The sequence below is a fragment of the Drosophila sulfurigaster genome, chromosome 3 (assembly GCF_023558435.1).
Source record: "Drosophila sulfurigaster albostrigata strain 15112-1811.04 chromosome 3, ASM2355843v2, whole genome shotgun sequence".
NCBI lineage: Eukaryota > Metazoa > Arthropoda > Insecta > Diptera > Drosophilidae > Drosophila > Drosophila sulfurigaster.
The window spans coordinates 6386826-6404829 of record NC_084883.1 but is presented as its reverse complement, the minus strand read 5'-3'; the positions used below and the strand labels follow the sequence as shown (position 1 = coordinate 6404829).

The 18004-nt window shown below is 38.9% G+C and overlaps 2 protein-coding genes across 5 annotated transcripts in view; one reads left to right on the top strand and one right to left on the bottom strand.

The window, feature by feature from the left end:
* The window catches only part of LOC133841379 (uncharacterized), a 48849-nt gene that overhangs the window by 16012 nt on the left and 14833 nt on the right, over window positions 1-18004 (bottom strand). For both annotated transcript variants that reach the window (XM_062273806.1, XM_062273805.1), the window contains exon 2: window positions 16237-16832. In XM_062273806.1, the coding sequence (XP_062129790.1) occupies window positions 16237-16387 (151 nt within the window). In that variant the 5' untranslated portion in view covers window positions 16388-16832. The remainder of the gene's footprint in view (window positions 1-16236; window positions 16833-18004) is intronic.
* Window positions 2438-3966, top strand: LOC133845410 (uncharacterized). 3 transcript variants are annotated; one of them, XM_062279871.1, is made up of 3 exons: window positions 2558-3067; window positions 3256-3444; window positions 3497-3966. In XM_062279871.1, the coding sequence occupies exons 1-3, from the start codon at window positions 3054-3056 to the stop codon at window positions 3609-3611; spliced, it is 318 nt and encodes a 105-aa protein (XP_062135855.1). In that variant the 5' UTR covers window positions 2558-3053; the 3' UTR covers window positions 3612-3966. The 3 variants fall into 3 exon arrangements, 1 of the variants encoding a protein (XP_062135855.1); XR_009894763.1 differs by having other exon boundaries at window positions 2438-3201; window positions 3256-3966; XR_009894762.1 differs by having other exon boundaries at window positions 2438-3442.

The window sequence follows — 18004 nt, the reverse complement described above, 5'->3', positions numbered from 1 at the left end:
TCCACAGAGTCGTCACCATCATCTATGCATCTAGTACATGGGATAGTGTCAATGCATTGCGTGGCGCCTCAAAGCTTGCGGCTCGCAGTCCGCGCCCCCAAAACCCGCGACGTGGTGTCGACATCGATGGCTTCTTCTATGGCGTCGCGCTGTGCGTGCCGCCCGCTGTGGAACGTCGCTGAATGAGCTGCTCGACTGGGCGGACAATTAGTCGTTGTTGCCCCCCTCAGAGGGGGGTTTTGAGACCGAGAATGGGACTTGGATTGGGTGTAGCTCTGACCATTTGACAATTGAATGCAATGTGGTTGTTGTTGCTGTTGATTGGTATTTGGTATTATCAAAGCCTTGTAATTATACAAATTATATTTTCCATATTTCCATTGCCACATACACAGTGCTACATACAGGCAGCCAATGGGCGTGACGTACGTGCCTATATGCCACATTCAGCGCCCCTTGGCACCTCACCCCGACCCCGAGACCGAGCCGAAAATGCTTATCAAAAATTTGTGTGGTGCCTCGACTATGTAAACAGTTAATGTTTGCTTTGCTTTTAAGCTTTTACAAATATTGGTAAGCATTTATCTATTAAGTAGATTATGAAAATGAAATTCAAACGCTAGCTGCAATTTAATTAATTTAATGCAATTTTATATCTCTTGATTAGTATTAGTCTAAAGTAAAGTCTAAAGCATCGAAGAGAGCCAGGGACCAACAATCGTAGGTCAATTAATTGTTGTAATAAGCGACAGAAGGAACTGAGAGGAGAGGAACACAATTATTATTAGCTAATGAAAAGTGGAATGTTGTGAATACAAAACAATTATTCGTATTGCAGCTTAAGTATTTCTTTGACTGTGCTTTCGATTATTCCCGGCACACAAAATAAGTCCATTCATTTGCCAGCAGAAAATTTAATTAATACCCATAATAATTGAAGCTATTGTTCGCTCTGTTTGTTTTAGGAAACACATTCCACTAAGCTTAGTATATATATTTATAGGTCAGCAATCGCTGGGCTATTTTTGTGCTTCATTAATTGCCATATAATAATACGTAAGAAAATTGGAATGAGACAAAGTGCAAGGACCCAGCTTTGAATAGAATATTGTGAAAAGACCAAACTGATACTTTTATATTGATTCGATTACACTGACGGAAGCTTCTTCCGTTTAACCATCTGTTCCGCACTTATTCATGGCAACTTTAACAAATTGGGGGCAGGAAACCATGAGAAATGAACATGGCCATTAAGCATGGACGAATCGTGAAATATATGTCAAATCACTATAACAAATCGTAGACTTTTTCGGGCCTCACGCAAAATATACAAAACGCACTTAGCCCAGAATGCTTTACGGCCTGGCTGGAGGCGCCAAATAAACGAGTGTATGACCGCAATAGGAATTGGGGGAAGGGATTGGGTTGTGGATAGGAAATGGAGATCGAACGAATGATTTAATTCATGGAGAGCAGCAAATGCAATTTGTTTGGCTTCACAAATAAACAAAATGGGGTCAACAGATCAAAGCGATAATAAACAAAATTGTGCCGCAGCAAATGAGTTGCGGATGAAGATGGGCATGTCCAAGTGGCTGGTTGAGCTGAGCTAAGTTGTCGGGGGGCAATTACTAATTGCAATCGAACAACAAATGTTCACACACTTGGCATATGAATGAATGAAAATTAATCGAATCGAATCGCTATTCAATGGGCTACACAAACCGAAAATGCGATATTTCGCAATTGTCGGATGAGTGGAAGGTCGTTGCATCAATTTGACTATTTTTTTGGGAGGAGACTAGCTTGATAGAGGGGGGAAGATTTATTGTCACACGATCCGAATTTGACGCATTGATTGAATGAATGGCCGGCCGTCTGATGCCAAAGTGCATTTCAATGTTCTGGAACATCGTAATGGGCCGTTTGGTCTCTCGATCACTGATCTGCTTTGATCTGTTCCCATCCAGCCGACAACACAGCGCTGTTCTAGTTTTATTGGCCAACAATATTTTGACAAATTTGTTTAGTCTTCGCTCTCTGCGACAGTGAACGGGCATTTTGCTGCTAATGGTGCTTGCAACAAATTTTCCTGCATGATGTATTCTATAATTAAGTAGAAACATGTTTCCCGTTCCGCCTTCTCCTCCTCCTCCTCCTCCTTCTCCATGCACATGTTGTATGCCCCGATGTTCTCGCCTCATAATTGTGCCACTTAATGTGGGCGTCAACATGAAACGACCGAGTCTCGTTTTATATGGAGAACATGAACATATTGTATACAAGACGCTGTGATGCAGCAGAATCAATTTATGAACTCCAAACATCAAAATGCATGTCAATTGCATCAAATTCTTGGAATCTCGAAAGAGTTTATTGAAATCTTCTGGTTTATACATATATATTTAGCTACAACATATGCTTTATTAACTTGCTGTGTGTTGTTTGATATTTCGTAATTCTTCTGACTTATTAGATCGAAGAGTACTTTACACTCACTTGCTTAGCTAATTTCCACCTTAAGCTAAAACAATCCGATTCAATTATCCAGTCAATCGGTCATTCAATCATTTTTTCCTCTTAACACAAACGAGCATTTATTTATTTATTTATTTTGCCTGCAGCTTGAAATTGAAATGAAAATATTTTGACAATCACTGGCATGTGGCGAGTTATTGTTTAACTCTATTGTACAACAACATGAGGTAATTATTTAGATCATTTGTTTTGGTCCCTGGAGTCTTCCCAATGGGGGGCCGCTGGCAGTGTAAAAAGGGAAGTGGAAAATGGGAAACTAGACGGCCCTCGAGAGCTTTTCGTCGCATTCATAAATAAGAAACAACAACTTGGCGCCTCTCTCTCCTAAAGCAAACAAGAAAACAGCAGCAAGAATCCAAACAGATCGGCAAATAAATCAAACAAAAAATGTTTATGTTTTTTACATCAAGGAAATGAATCAGTCGGAATGAAAATGTTTGGAAAAGCTTTAGCTTAAATTGAAAGCAACTATAAATAAAACTTAGTGCTACTGTAAATTGCTGGGAAAAAGAGAAATGGAAATGATTATGTAATTTGAAACACTTGACTAAGGAATTGATTGAGTCTCGGATTCGATTTTGAATTTATAATATTGTTTGTTCATGCTTTGAATTTAATTCGATATCCTCGGCTCGTAATCAATAACGATTGCGATGATAAAGTGTAAGGTTTAATCAAAGTCTGGCATTAAACAATTTTCTTATTTGCTATCAAAAGGTTATCTGCAATTCAAGCCAAGACGTCAACTGTCTTTAAGCCACATGGCAGCAGTAATAGCCATGACAATTGCTGGCGACAAATTGGCAATGACTCAAGCAAACGCCTTCCCCTCCCTTCATTCAATAGGCGCCACTTGACATCAACAGCAAAAGCAACAGCAACAGCAAAAGCAACAATGACAACAGTGTAACGTAAATGTGTCTTTGATTTTTCCTTTATTTCTATATTTTGCACACAGCAACAACAACAGCAATCCTCTGAGCAATGCTCTGCACGTGACCAATGACAATTTGCGATTCGAGTTGCTGCTGCCCATTTATGACCCGTCTCGTTCCTGTCTCCCCCATTGTTGAGTGGATTTTTTATTTGATTTTGCTGTCGTTTATTAGACTTTGGGACAAACGTCTCTCCCACCCTCTTCCCCTGGATAACTACCACATCTCAGAGTAGTCTTGGACTTGGGCCGAGAACTTTACTCGTTGTCGTCGATTTGAGCTTTAATACTTCCTGCAGGCGCATTTGTTGGGATTTTGGGGTCTCTTGCCCAACATCAAACGCTTTGGCGGAAGTTCAAATTGCTGTGGCAGCCCATACACTTGTTGGCATATAGACCCGATACCCAAGAATTGCAATAATACGCTTCCAATTGCTTATGACCAAATCCTGTTCCACTGACAAATTCATTCAAATGAACTTCCAAATTAGCCATGAGCTTTTGTGATTGCTTCCTTTTTTATATGACCCCGGAGGTTATAAATATATGGCAAATAATTTGCTTTCGCGGCGAATAATATTGGATTTTCATTAAGCTTGGAACTAAATTCAGATTTGCATTTACACACAAACCGTTGACCGAGAATTTGGATTATTTATTAATAGTGACTGGTAAGTGAATTAACGGAAAGACAGATCAAACGTCAACTTTTGCTGGCATGTCGAGGCCACATCAGTCAACCGCTGAATGCACTCGAGCTCAAGCGGGCACCTGAATATTTATATAACCGTATATAATAATGTTATGCTTATATTTTATTTATAACAAGCTGCTTGCAGCGTAATCTATGTTCGAAAATCTTTGTACTCTGGCACTTGGGACCGAGCAACTAATTTTATGATGGATTACTGCCCTAACCCCCACAACTCTAGCTGCAGCTCCAAACCGAAGACCAATGGCAATCTGAAGTCTGTTTGGAGGTTCCACTGGGTTGCACTTATCGCGTCCGCTGTTCCGTCCATCAAATGCAATGCAACGTGTGGCTCGCCACGCTTATCGCACTCGATGCACACCACACTCACACTCACCTTTCCTTCTATTTCTCCACCCCTCGATGCTAATAGAAACCTCAAAGCGCGTTTCACTTTTGTTGACATTTGTAAAATGCAAACAGAACACGCAAAGGCGATAGATAACCTGCAGCATGGACACGGATACGGGTGTCTCTCAACTCCAACGTGGTGGACTCGACTCGAGCACACCAACTTTAGGGGACACTGTCAATGGTTAGAGACATCACTCAAAGTGATTAGATCATAGTTTCGAGCACGTCTATGAATGGGCCGAAGAATGTCGAAGAGAGATAAGTAGAGATAGATAAGTAAAACCGCTGTTTGGGGCGGAATCCATAGATCTATTTGGATTGAGAAGTATTCACTTGGAGGTATGTGTGGGAGCTTCAATTAGTTCGATTTTATTGCCCAAAACGGGCATGAGAATGGCTATGCCAATGACTTCTTTTTCCCGTGGAGTTTCTTTCCGACGTGTTCCTGTTTCTTTTCCCAATTTTACGATATTGACACTAGAAATCGTGACTTTTTCATTATGAACGGGATTTACACGTGTTTATGGCAGCTCATAAAAGGGGTTCGCCCCGCGTCACAGGAAGTTCAACGGGTCGTACTGAAGTCTAGTAATGTTCACCATAATGGCATAACAGTTCAAGATGTTAGTTGAGTTCCCAGCGTAAGTAAGCCTCATATTTACAGTATTGTTGCTGCTGTTAGACAGGACACATTATAATCTCAACTGCGCCTTGTCTTGGGCTGGCTTTGTTTGTTGACGCTGCGAGGCAAAAGCTTTTGCATTTTCTTTCGCTCTTGCTCTTGCTCTTGCAAATGGAAGCTCGCTTTTGAAGTGCCATGACACCTTTGACAAATAGTTGCAATAAAGTGCTGTAAGTGCTGCGTGTTGTTTTCGTTGAAAGGTCTACCTTAAAGGTTCAAGACTAAACACGGAGGGCATCTTACGGTGCTCGATTCACAGTTCTCAGTTCGACTCCCCTCACCTGCCCCACGGAACTAATCGCTGGGTAACATGATATTCATGCCGCATCAAATTAGCTCTTCTAGCCACGTCGTTTGCCAGCCACAGAGGCAGGCACAATTCGAGCCAGAAAGAAGATATTATGCAAAATAATATATAATTTTGATAGCACCCAATTTGAGCCTGTCATAACAAATGTGCTGAAACAAGTCCTGAATATGTATGCCCAGCCATCCCTCCATTACTCTCTCTATTTCCCACTCCCCCTACCACTTAGCAACACAAAGCACGCAAGAAAATGTCTGAAAAAAAGGCCGAAAGGAAAGGAAAATATCAAAACTGGCTCAACGAAAACGGCAGTAAAAGTGAACCAACAAAAAATCGATATATGTAAAAAATGTTTGCATGACTTTAGGAAATTTAGCAAAACTTTTTTTCTGCGGCTGTTCTTTTTGTTGTTGTGCTCGGATCTTGTTGGGCCAGGCCAAATAAAGCTTCATTGATATGAAAAATATCTTTTAAATGCTATAAAGCAGATGGGTGAGAGGAGCGGAGACGCTGGCAAATGGCTGCGGTGTCGGCGGCCTCTGTGAAGAGCGGCAAAAACAACACTCATAAAATTAATATGATATAATAAAGAAAAATTTGCAAGCTGCCAAAACCATAACGATTGATTCTGAATTATAGCCGGCAGCCAAGGCTAGAGGCGGAGAGGTGGAGAAGATGAAGAAGCGGGAAAGGGAAGGTTCCTTGTTACGCCCTCAAAGGCCGCTTTGCCGCAATATGTCTGTGGGACTCTAAGCGAAACCGATTCGAATAAATAACACGATGCCACATAAAATCAAATATGTTGCATCAAAAAAAGTACAAAAAAAAAAGAACAAAAATATAGAAAATCGAGTCTGCTCTGGTTTTATTGGGGCTGAGTTGGGTTCGTGGCGGACGTGGCCACAAGGAATTTCCAAAGGGATTAGTGCGCCACTTGCTCGACGCAAGCGTTGGCAGAGGGAGGCCACGATCGAAGGGAGATGTGCGACGGTGACGGGGGTATGTCAAATTAATCACTGCATTGTTCAGCGCTTTTCAAAATAATAAATACTTCAGCGCAACTATAAAATAAATTACTCAAAATCATTTCACATTTCACTATCGCAACGAAAACAACCACACAGAATAGAATGGAACGGAATAGAATAGAATACAATGGAAAATAGGCATGAAATAGAATAGAATGAACAGAGAGATCGACGCAGTGGAGAACACAGCGGAACTGCGTGTTTGGACAGTTTTAACATTTGGTTTCAGTTTTCCTCCCTCCTCCATCCCCCTTCTACCACGCCCCTACGCTCAGTCAGTTCCTATTCCCATATCCCAGTCCCTTTTGTCGTCTGTTGTCATGCGTTTTGTGTGTCAACTTCAAATGGAATGAAATGTCTAGGGAATTTGTAGATCATTAATAACATCGCACACAAAACAGCAAAAAGTATAAACGCATTGGGCCACTTAGGAGCCATGAATGGGCGTACGACAAGAGACTACTACGCCAGCAGTCTCCAATCTCCACTCTCCTCTCTGGCAGTCGCCAGTTGTCAACAGCACTCGGATACTGCAGAGGGAGCAACAAAAATACATAATAAAAATACCAGGGTGTAACCCATGGCGGCTGTGGCATAAAATTGGAATGGCAAAAATTAATCACAGCAACAGAGGAATGAATGAAAAATGCAATCGCTGCTGGTTACAAGATACCTCTGAGTATATAAATACGCAAATAGACTGTGCTTAACTTTGAGGCAACATGAGATCAGCTGTTGCTTCCGAGTTCCCTTGGGCTTGCCATAGGGCAGACAAGAGATTGCATATATGTATAGATGGAAGTGTTTTTATAAAGTGCGCTATCCAATTAGGATTTACTCAGTCGGATAATTATTTGAAATTGTTGATTCAACAACTAACAAATAAGTTTATTATTAGCATTAAATTAGTTTCAATAATATTCAAGTAGAAAATTACATGCAAATTGGTTAATTTATGCAGGCAAAATAATTTGGTATTCTAGTACTCGAATGATTAGTCCACTCAAGCGTTGACCAATATTATCGTTTACTAGTATATCAACTCGCATTAGCTGCTACTAAGTTCAGTTTTTACAGAATTCACTGCGTATTTTTAGGAACTTTGTGGCATTTTTAAGCCTCTGCGATTTATGTGAAATTGAAACAAAATTCATGTGCATATTTTTGTTGGGTTTTTCGTTTCATTCTCAATGTGTCTCCCCCACATTGTATTCTCTCACCAAACTGGCACAACAATTTTTCCATTTTGGTATTCGCTTGTTTCCATTATTATTTCGTTTTCGTTGCAGTTTGTTTTGCTTTTGTGTTTTGTTAGTTTCATTTTAGACGTTTTCTGTTTTTTGGCCACTTCCGCCCCAAGTTTTAGGCTTTGTTTTGTCTGATGGCACGCTTTTTTTAACTCTGCACTTGGGAGCTAGAATTGGGAATGGGAATTGGATTGAGAATGTGAATGTCCCCCTAGTCAAAAAAGAAAAAAAAGGGGACTGAGTCCATAAAATATGGCATGTGCATCTTTTGCTTTGTTTGCGTTTAATTTGAAGCGTGAAATGTCAAAATGCTACAACCAAATTGAGTAAACAAACTATAAAAGTAGATTATGAGACTTATAAACATAAACTAAACGTCAGATCATTTATTAAAAAAGTGAAACAAAAAAAATGTTATGATAGCCAAAGAGTTATTATGAAGTTAAACCGAGAAAAAATATTTTAAGCGAAGGTTATGCTTTAATCGCTGCTAACTTAATTATCAAATGGGCCTTTGAGCCTTTGGACAGTTTAATAGTTTTACAGTTTTTAGTTCCTTTTTCCAAAATTTTTGAAATATGCGTCAAGTGTTTTTTCGGTGCAGAATCATGAATATTCATGGGACTCAAACACTTGATGAACTCGTAAATTTTCCGACACTGCCTTTTAAATATGCATGAAAATCAAATTTGCCTTTTGCTGCACACAAGTTGATGTTTAAATTTATATATTTTTGTGTATACATATATACATATTTATATATTTTATTGCCGAGCTGTAACTTTCATACACATAAATTTACTTAGGGCGTCCATTTGATGTGTGTTTTATTTTTTATTTTCGTTCTTTTTTTTTGGTTTAAAACTTAATTGAGGAGCTGCTGCTGTTATTGGCGGGAGACAAACTGTTTGCATCAGACCTTGGCTGGCTCTATCATCAATCGTGTCAAAATTTTGTAATTTGTAAATATCAAACTCATCGCCCAGACGCATTTGTCTAAGACTAGATATATAGAGAGATGTGTTTGACAAGATTGATGGATAGATAATACGACTGATAAATCTCCATTATGTGCTACAACACATCCTTTCTCAGTGCCATCCGCCGAGAGTTAATTTGAAGTCAGTGAGACAATGATTTGATTTTGGCCGTGTCATTGTCATGCAAAGCCTGCTCAGTCTTACCGAGGTGATTTGTGGATACGCCCAACCATCACTTAACTGGCAGCCAGCTGCCAAACAAGGGCTTCTTCATTTGTCATGACTCAATGACAAGGTATTCTCAGTAAATGCTAACAATATGGCTATTTTCCCGCTAAATCTATCTGTTTTTCGACAAACTTCTCTTAAACAAAACTGTAAAATGGTTAAATTTTAGCTGTTTTTAGTTTGGAAATCGGCAACACAGTCGGGTAAAATGTTTAAGAAAAAAAAAAGAAAACAAACACGGCTCTGATTGCGAGAGCCTAGAAAAAAATGGTGCAGCCATAAAATAGTCGATTGATTGGCATCAATGATGGCATTTTAACCAAATCACAGACCCATTTACAACAGATACCTAATGCAGATGGGCTGTCAACTCTGGAATGGGCCTGAAGACAGATAGATGGCAATGCCGGTTATCTTAAAACTAAACCCGAGAAGCCGACGTGTCATCGTTAAACGCGCCACCAAAGTCATAAAACCACAGCTTCAATTGATTGAAGGTGTCTGTTGCCAATTGTTTTTCTTTGTTTTTCACCAAATTTGGTCCACACACACATTGAATTGTGGCTTAGAATGTCAATCTGACCACGTTGATAAATGGATGAAATCAGCTCATTACTCATTAACACACATTCATTATTTCAATTTGAAAAGTTTTATGTTGCCATAAAATCACAAAATATGGTAAACCAAAAATAAAATTATGTTCAACTTGTATTCTGTTTATACACAAAGCATCAAAACTTTAAAGTAATTATAACAGCTAATTAGATATACGAAGGAAATGAATTGATTAGAATTATTTTTAAATCAGCTGAACATGCAAAGTGCCCGAGGCGAGAATGTGTTGTTACAGGGCGAAAGGATATGCTATTCAGTCGTCCAATATCGATTTCTTTTAAGTAAGCAAAACAGATAATTTGTTTTCCATTCACTGTATACACTGTATGCTATATATTATGTGTATTCTTAGGCAGCTCAGTGGCATGAGCATAAGAATAGTAAAAGCATTTCAAGTGAAAATAAATAGTATGAAGACAGCGACAAGAACAACGGGCCAAGATGAACACGAACATCAAAGGAAGCACACACCCATTTTCAACAGTATACAAGTAAGCAAAGAAAATCGCTTATGCAGGAAGCACTTTTCTGTGGGGCTCCTGCTGAGATTTTCAACGCTACACCAGTGGTTGGCTGCAGCAAGAATAAGAACTCGAGCACAAGCTGCAGAATGGGCTTGGGCTCTTATCCTCTAGCTCTGCAGGCTTCGTCCTCTCGATGTGTGCTGTGTGGGAACGTGATTTCAGCATAATTCCGTATATCAGCGCATAAATGGAGCATGCCAGTGACACACTCAAACTCACACACACACAAACACACACACACAGGAAAAGTCTAGAAACGAACACTCACACACACATAGTCAGAGTCACGGCCACATGCCGCCGGGAGCTGCACTTTTCCAGGCAGCTGCCTGGTCGGTTTCCTCATGCCGTCTCAGTGCTCTCCGAGTTATCGCCAGCGGGGTCAAGTACATTAAAAACGCATGCCAAATTTGTGGGAAATCCCCCTGAACATCATATGTGGGAAGAGTAGAAAAACGTGTGCTTAAACAGACAATAGCAGCACAGTCGACATGATTTACCGATAACTACAACATATATACATGCATGCATATATATAATATTTATCGAAGGTCACAATACTCAGCTATTAGTCTATCTAATATGTGTTCTACTATATACCATATACAGCTACTGAATTAAGAAACGCCATTTTAAAGGCTTAGAATAACATACAAATTCAACTTAAACTTAATTATCGAATAAGGTTCTGGAATATTAATTACAAGAAAACTAAATTAACTGATCAACTGAAAAGTAAAATTAACAAGTAAGAAAGCTACAGTCGAGTGTGCTCGACTGTGAAATACTACCCATTGTGAGTAAGAACAAGACACTCTAGTATTCATTTTAAAACATACCAAACGAATATACCACAAAATGCTAAAAATATACCAAACGCTATATTTGATATATTGACATAGTACTAAATTTAAAATATACCATAGAGTGAGTATTATACCAGCCAAAGCAACTAAGACCCGTAGTAAGTACGCGTTTTTGCCATACAAAGGTATTTCTTAAATATATTTTGTATCTGATCACAACCAAATTTTCATTCAAATTGCTCTAGCTACAAAATTAATCTTGGTTTCCGATTTTTGTGGATTTGGGGGTCGGAAATATGCACATTTGATGCAAATTTGCCATTATAGGCAAACGTACCAAATAAAATTATAGCTCTATCTCTTATAGTCTCTGAGATAAAGATGTTCATACGTCTCCTACATACACTTCCTAGAGCCACAGAGTAAAAATACCCTTCTACCATGGGTAGCGGGTATTATTGGTTCAACTTTGAATACTATCGATTAATACTCGAAAGTTACCTAATTGTAAGAAATACATAAACTCTACCCAAAGTTAAACTCTAGTCAAATATTGTTTACAAACAACCCTCGCTTTATGACAAAATGACCATCATTCAGTTTTGTAAATCGAAAATCATCGAGTGCCAATTTACAATTTGCAAATCGAGAAGGCATCCGACGCCAATGCGCAATCCTCAATTGAGAATCCGCAGGCAGCAACACATGGTGAACAGGCGCGCTGTCAAAGCCAGGGTTCTGCCTTGACCGCATCAGCACACACACACACACACACTCTTGGATGTTGACCCACACCCACACACACACACGCATGCAGAGATTCAGGCACATCTGTAGGTGGCTGGCAAACATGAAACATGAAATTCGAGCGGTTTAAAATTGAAGCCCATTGATTTTTGAGCGGAACACGTTGGTTGTCCTTCTCCCTCTCTCTTTCTCTCTCTTTTTCGGCCAACAGTCTGCGGAGTTTATGCCCCCGTAGTGTATGAGGAGTCTGGCTGTGTGTGTGTGTGTGTGTGTATTTGTTTTAAAATATTTCTGGCTTTTCTGCATTTTCATTCATGCCGCAGAGCGTCAAAGGCCGCAGCAATCCATTCACATATCTCGTATCCATTCACAGGATATTGCTGCGGGTGGGTAATTTTTCAAGTACTTGCTGCCATGTTCCAATGCTGTTTGCTTAGCTTCTGTTTCTCGAGTGCCACGGAAAATGGGGAAAAAGGGTCTGAAAATCCTATATGTGTGTTTTATGTGTTTTTCCCAATATTGTATTGGGAGCAGGAATCACAGGGATTAAAATGAGCAACAACATCCGCCAGGACTGTGTTTATTTGCCTTCGCGCTTAGCGCCGTCAAGGGTTTTGATTCCATCAGCAGCCAGCGAAGCAGCGAAGGATGCTCCTCAGCTGCGGCAAAACGCCAACAACATTTTTACAAATTGTTCCACAAATATTTGGCATTCAAAGTTGCCTGCAAAAGGACAAGAGACAAGAGACGACTGACTCCTTCTGACCAACCGACAAAAAATATCCGCTACGCATTTATTGAATTAATGGATTATTTCTGTGTGAAAACATCTGCGTTCTATACACACATTTTTTTGCCTTGTTTATTGTTTTTATGTTTTCTCTCCTCTCCTCTCCACTTTTTTTTTGTCTTTTTATTATTTATTCAAAACACTTTGGCTCCTGCGATATTTATTTACTTGTTTTTCCACTCCACAACGAAACGAGGTCCATTTACAATCTTTATAGCACAGTTAGTTGAATTTATAGAGAATATATATTTTCGCTGCCGCATTTAAACTGAATTCGGCGCAAATAATTAAATGGAAATTTATAATTTATTTGGTGGAATTTTCAGGAAATGCTCATTACAAAGCGTTTCCAATTGCGTTGTTAAAAAGGGTGTTGCCAAGCAACTTATCAATGGTTGAAAACCAATTTAATCATGGTCAATTTCAAAGCATATTTCCCAAATATTTTAAATTTAACTGATATACAAATCGACTCTTTCTTAAAGGCCTTAACATTTACCCAGTTTTCGCGCTCCATATATATAATTGCTGACCCTTTGAGCCAGTTGCTGCAGTAATTGTTGAAACTAAAAATCCAGCCAAATAGTTTGTTGCATGTTCAAATTACATTACAAAGTACGTTTAGCCAAAAATTAAAAAAGCGCCGCAATCACAACTGAAACACAAAGAGAGCTAAAGCATAAAAAACCCTGCCAATTTTCTATTCCAATTGCTCGAGAGAGTGGGGACATCGAGCAGGGAAGAGAAGGGAGCATAGGCAACTACAGTTGTAGGCTTGTTTTTATTTTTATTGGCCACATTCATTCCAATTGCGGCTACTACACACACACACACACACAGCAAAGAGAGCTGAAGTGGGCGTCTAAACACATGCCACAAATTGGCTAAAGGGAAAAATCGAGGCGCCAGTAAAGTTTTTTTTTTTTTGTTTCGCATTAAAATGCACTTGTTAACAAGTAATTTGTCGGGGAATGGCAGATATTTGCTTATCGCAGTCATGAAATCAGTTCAGCGAAATAAAAAAGGTTGAATATTTGATTAGATAGCAACGCCAGCTTTGGGTAGTTCGGAGTTTTGTTTGTGTAGTTGTTGGGCATCATATTGACCTCGAACCTGGGAAAAAGGGACAACGAATTTCGTTTACGGACTCTTTCATAGTTTTGTTTTCACCAGAGTTGGGGAACAATCTCATCTAATTATGAAAATGAGAATGTGTACTTAGTGTATTTTGGGAATGGGAAGCTGAGTGTTCTCAAGATGCACTTATAATTAAGATAATGACAAATTCATTCAATGCCTTGGGAAAGCAACGCTCTTCCCACACACCCAAAGAAGCACTTCATAATCCTCAAAATTGAAATGTAGTGAGCAATAATCTGTATGGCATTGGAGCGGGCATATGCCGGGAGTGCTAAAAATCATATACTCATAAGAGAGGCCAATGAAACTGGAGCTGAGACTGCTTATAACTTTAACACTTAACTTTAACAACTTGAGCACTTGAAAATAATACTACAATATGGTTATGGTTCTTGAAAAGAACAGCAACAGCAACAGTAACGGCGACGGCAACAACAACATGTAGAAAGTCTGGGCAAATCCCCAGCGAGACCAAATCAATTTCAATCAAACAAATGCAACCGTCCGAAGAGAGGCTCAGGCATCAAAATCCACTCAAGTGAACCAATAAAAGAAAACATGGAGCAGAAAACAAAAAACAAACGAATGCGAGTTCGAATCGAACCCAAACAGGAAAAGTCAAAAAAATTGATGGGGGTTGTGCAGGGTTAAGAGTGAAGCGATGCGCGAGGGACGAGGAACAAGGGGCGACGTAACTGTAACTGAGCATTCCAAGAATGAAATCGAAAATGAAATGAAATTGAAATGAAATGCATGTTACAATATAATTGAGAATAATCAAATTTAAATCACATTTGGCTGACGCTGATCATGATAATCACAATAATCATGATGACTCTGACAATGATGATGATAGCCGGGGAGAGAGCGCAGAAAACATCGATAACAATACGACAACTGTTTTTAATGGTGCTGTTCAGTCTGAGTCTGAGGACGGGGCTAAGGATCGAATGAGTGTCACAGTTTGTCACCAGAAGCATAAATCCAATTACACATGGCACAATTCGGTCTGTTGATGTTCTGAGGGGGGAAAAATCGACAGGCGATTTGTATGAAAATTTACAAATCGCCCTTTCCACTTCTATTACGTCTGACTCGCATCCACTTTCACATTCACATTCACATCCACATCCGTATCTGCATCTGCGTCCCTCGGTCATCAGTTGATGTTGCCATCAACGAATTGCTTTGCTATCCAAGCGCAACATTACGAGCCCAAAACTCAGAAAGTGCATTTCTATTTTCCAGCCTCTAGTAATTAACGGTGCAATGAGTGTGCGTGTGTGTTTGTGAGTGAATTTCGATGCCAGATGTTTGGCCTGAAAGGTTACGCCTCTGTTTCCCAATACACAAACGAAAAAGCCAACAAACACAGACTGCTGGCAAGTATAATCACAGTAAACGATAATGAACCAACATGACCGACTGCAATTCGAATGAAACCCAAACGGAAAACTCAATGACATTTTCCTGAACTTCATTCGACTTGAAACCGAAGGGATCAAATCATTGTGAGCTCAGTAGTTGTGACCTTTACTTTTGCCTATTTATCTGCCATTAATAAACATTTGAACAAACTGACCTATAGCTAACTGTAATTATCCATCGATATCCAAAGGTTGTTTGTCAGTTGTTTATTTGTATAAAAGGAGATAGCGATAAAAACAAGAAATGTTTTTATTAAGAATATGAATTTTGTTTTAATATCATATAATATTATTTTATATACCATATTTCTATTTTAAACATTTCTTTACTTTAATTTTAATGCAACTTAGCCAATAATTATTTATTTTTCTTTAAATACATACAACAGTTTTTAAAACATATTTTTAAGTATATTTATTTTCATCTGTATCAGCTTAAATTATTATTAACATTTTAAGTTTGTTTTTTTAACAAATAGCAACAAAGCAAATGAAATTGTTACACAAAACAAATAGAAATTGAACTGAATATGATATTTATTACTTCACTGTAAAAACAGTATATCAATACATATTTAGTGCGCTACCAATGCGAACTAACTTTTGGGTCGCCTTACAAAACTGAACTCTATCAAAATGTCATTTTCATTTCCTTTTAAATTGAATGCGCATTGAAAACAAACTGAATAAAACCCGAACTTTTAACAAAAAATATAGCAACCCCTCAATGCACGACCCACTAAAGTGTTAATGGCTAAATTACTTTTCATTCTTTATATTTTCATTTCCATTTTTTTTTTTGTGGCTCGGGTTCGGGTTTGGGTTGATTCGTTACCCTGCACAGTTTTCAACATTTCCATTTCCATTTTCGTTTGAAAACATTTTGACTTGTGTTCTTGTGGTTACGCTGTTTATTTTTCAATTGAGGTTTTGACGCAATTCCGTCAATGGCTCCGAATGTTTTATTTATACCGCCGCCACCCTTCGTTGCGTGTGGGTTTTCCGCACGAGACGTTGCAAGAATACAAACGTATGTATGTGTGTGTGTGTGTGTGTGTGTTTTAGTGTACATGTGTATGTGGATCGATACAGTGTAGTGTAACCCTATCAGTGGTAAAAAGGATCTAACACTCACCTTCATCAGCAGTCGCCGGGTGCTGCTCCCCCAGGCAGCCAGGAACACCTAACGCCAGGACAAATCCAGCCAGGGAGAGCCACATAAGTGGATGGAAGTCGAGCTCCTTCCCATCCTTCTTGTTATTGTTGCTCTTGTAACTCGTGCACATTGTGGCAATTGCGCGTTTCGTCTTCTTGATGGAGGTGTCAGAGGGGTTGCCTCAGTTTCGAATCGATGAATTTCAACTCTTATTTGGCTGCCTTATTTATTGACAGGCACGCTGGCTGGCAGGCAGGACGAGCCCTTGCCGGGTCCTGGATGTGAATTGTTATGGATGTGTGTGTGTGTTGATTGTGTGTGAGTTCAAACTTTTCGCTTTGCCGTTGTTAATTTAGCGTTTTTCATAAGTTTTTCATTGCGCCAGACAGCTTTTCCGAGTTACTCGCTAAACTTTTTCGTCTTGATGCGTGTATTGTTCTCATCGTATTGCATCGCGTTTTCTCTCTCTTTCTCCGTTACTTGTGCTATCGCTTTCTATCTCAATGCGTATTGTGGTTTTGCGTCAATTCAATTCGATTTGATTTGCATTTGGTTTTTGCCACTGATGTGCGCCACTGTAAATAGAAATGGGAAAACAAAACATTTTCACGAATTAGTTTTCATTTATGCATAGCAACAACAACTACAACAATAGCAACCAGCAAGTATTTCGATATTGAATTGCAAATGAAATGAATCAAAGAATGCATGTACAATTTATAGCCGAATGATGTTGCATTGAATTCAACACATTTTTGCTCTTTCTATTTGCAAAATTATTAAACATTCGCAATGTAATTTGGCATAGCTGTCAAAATTTGATATGATTGCAGTTTTGTAGGAATGCGTGTACAAACAGTTATTGATTCAAAACTCAACGATGCAAGTGTATTTAATATCTAACATATTGGTATCAATGCAGATAACTGACTTGCCCACAAAAAGATAATCTGTAAGCTTTTTCCTAAAGTTTTAAAAATTTAAGGCATTCATAAAAGCTATTTTTAGTTCAAGAATTTAATCACATCGTAGAGGGTAAGAGCAAGACTTGTTTTCAACTGTGATATGCCCGTAACACATTGTCAACAAAGACAAAACATTGCAGTGTTATTCGTAAAAAATACCGAATTTATATACAGAAAAATACTAAAATATTCCGAATGCTATATTTGGTATTTGATATATATAAAATAGAGTGGAATGTATATACTTTATAAGGTCGGGAATGAAACCTTTTGCCTCTTACGTACATTTCTTGCAGGCACAAAGTTATAATATCCTGCTCCTGGATAGCAGGTAGTTACATTCACTTTACTTAGCTGAATGTTTAATATTGAACATTTTGCTGACCTCGAATTTTGTGTTATATTAAAGTGCAACAGAATCAGGACCAGTTAAAGAGTTAAACCAGCACAAAAATACTCTCGGCCCCTGCAGCAGCAAAAACAACAAGCACAGCTCTGGCTCTGGCAGCAAACAAGAAAATGGAAAAGCTGCTGGAAAAATGACTCATTTGGAATGCATGGCCCCTACCGAACTAATGTAATCATTTTGATGGCAACTATTTAAATATTAAAAATGCCTGGAAGCGCACACAGTGCACAGTCGACAGGCACAGCATGGGAGCAATATTTTTGATAGATTACAGTCCCGCAAGTCCCGCTCGGAGCTGCCAAATGACCAGGTTTTGCTGGTCAATGCCGAGGGCCAGAGTAAATAATAAATAAATAAATATTTATTTTAATAT

Coding starts and splice junctions, on each gene's coding strand:
- LOC133845410 (XM_062279871.1), top strand. Junction 3,445..3,496: donor AAAGCAACAATGACAACAGT/GTAACGTAAATG, acceptor TTTTGCACACAG/CAACAACAACAGCAATCCTC.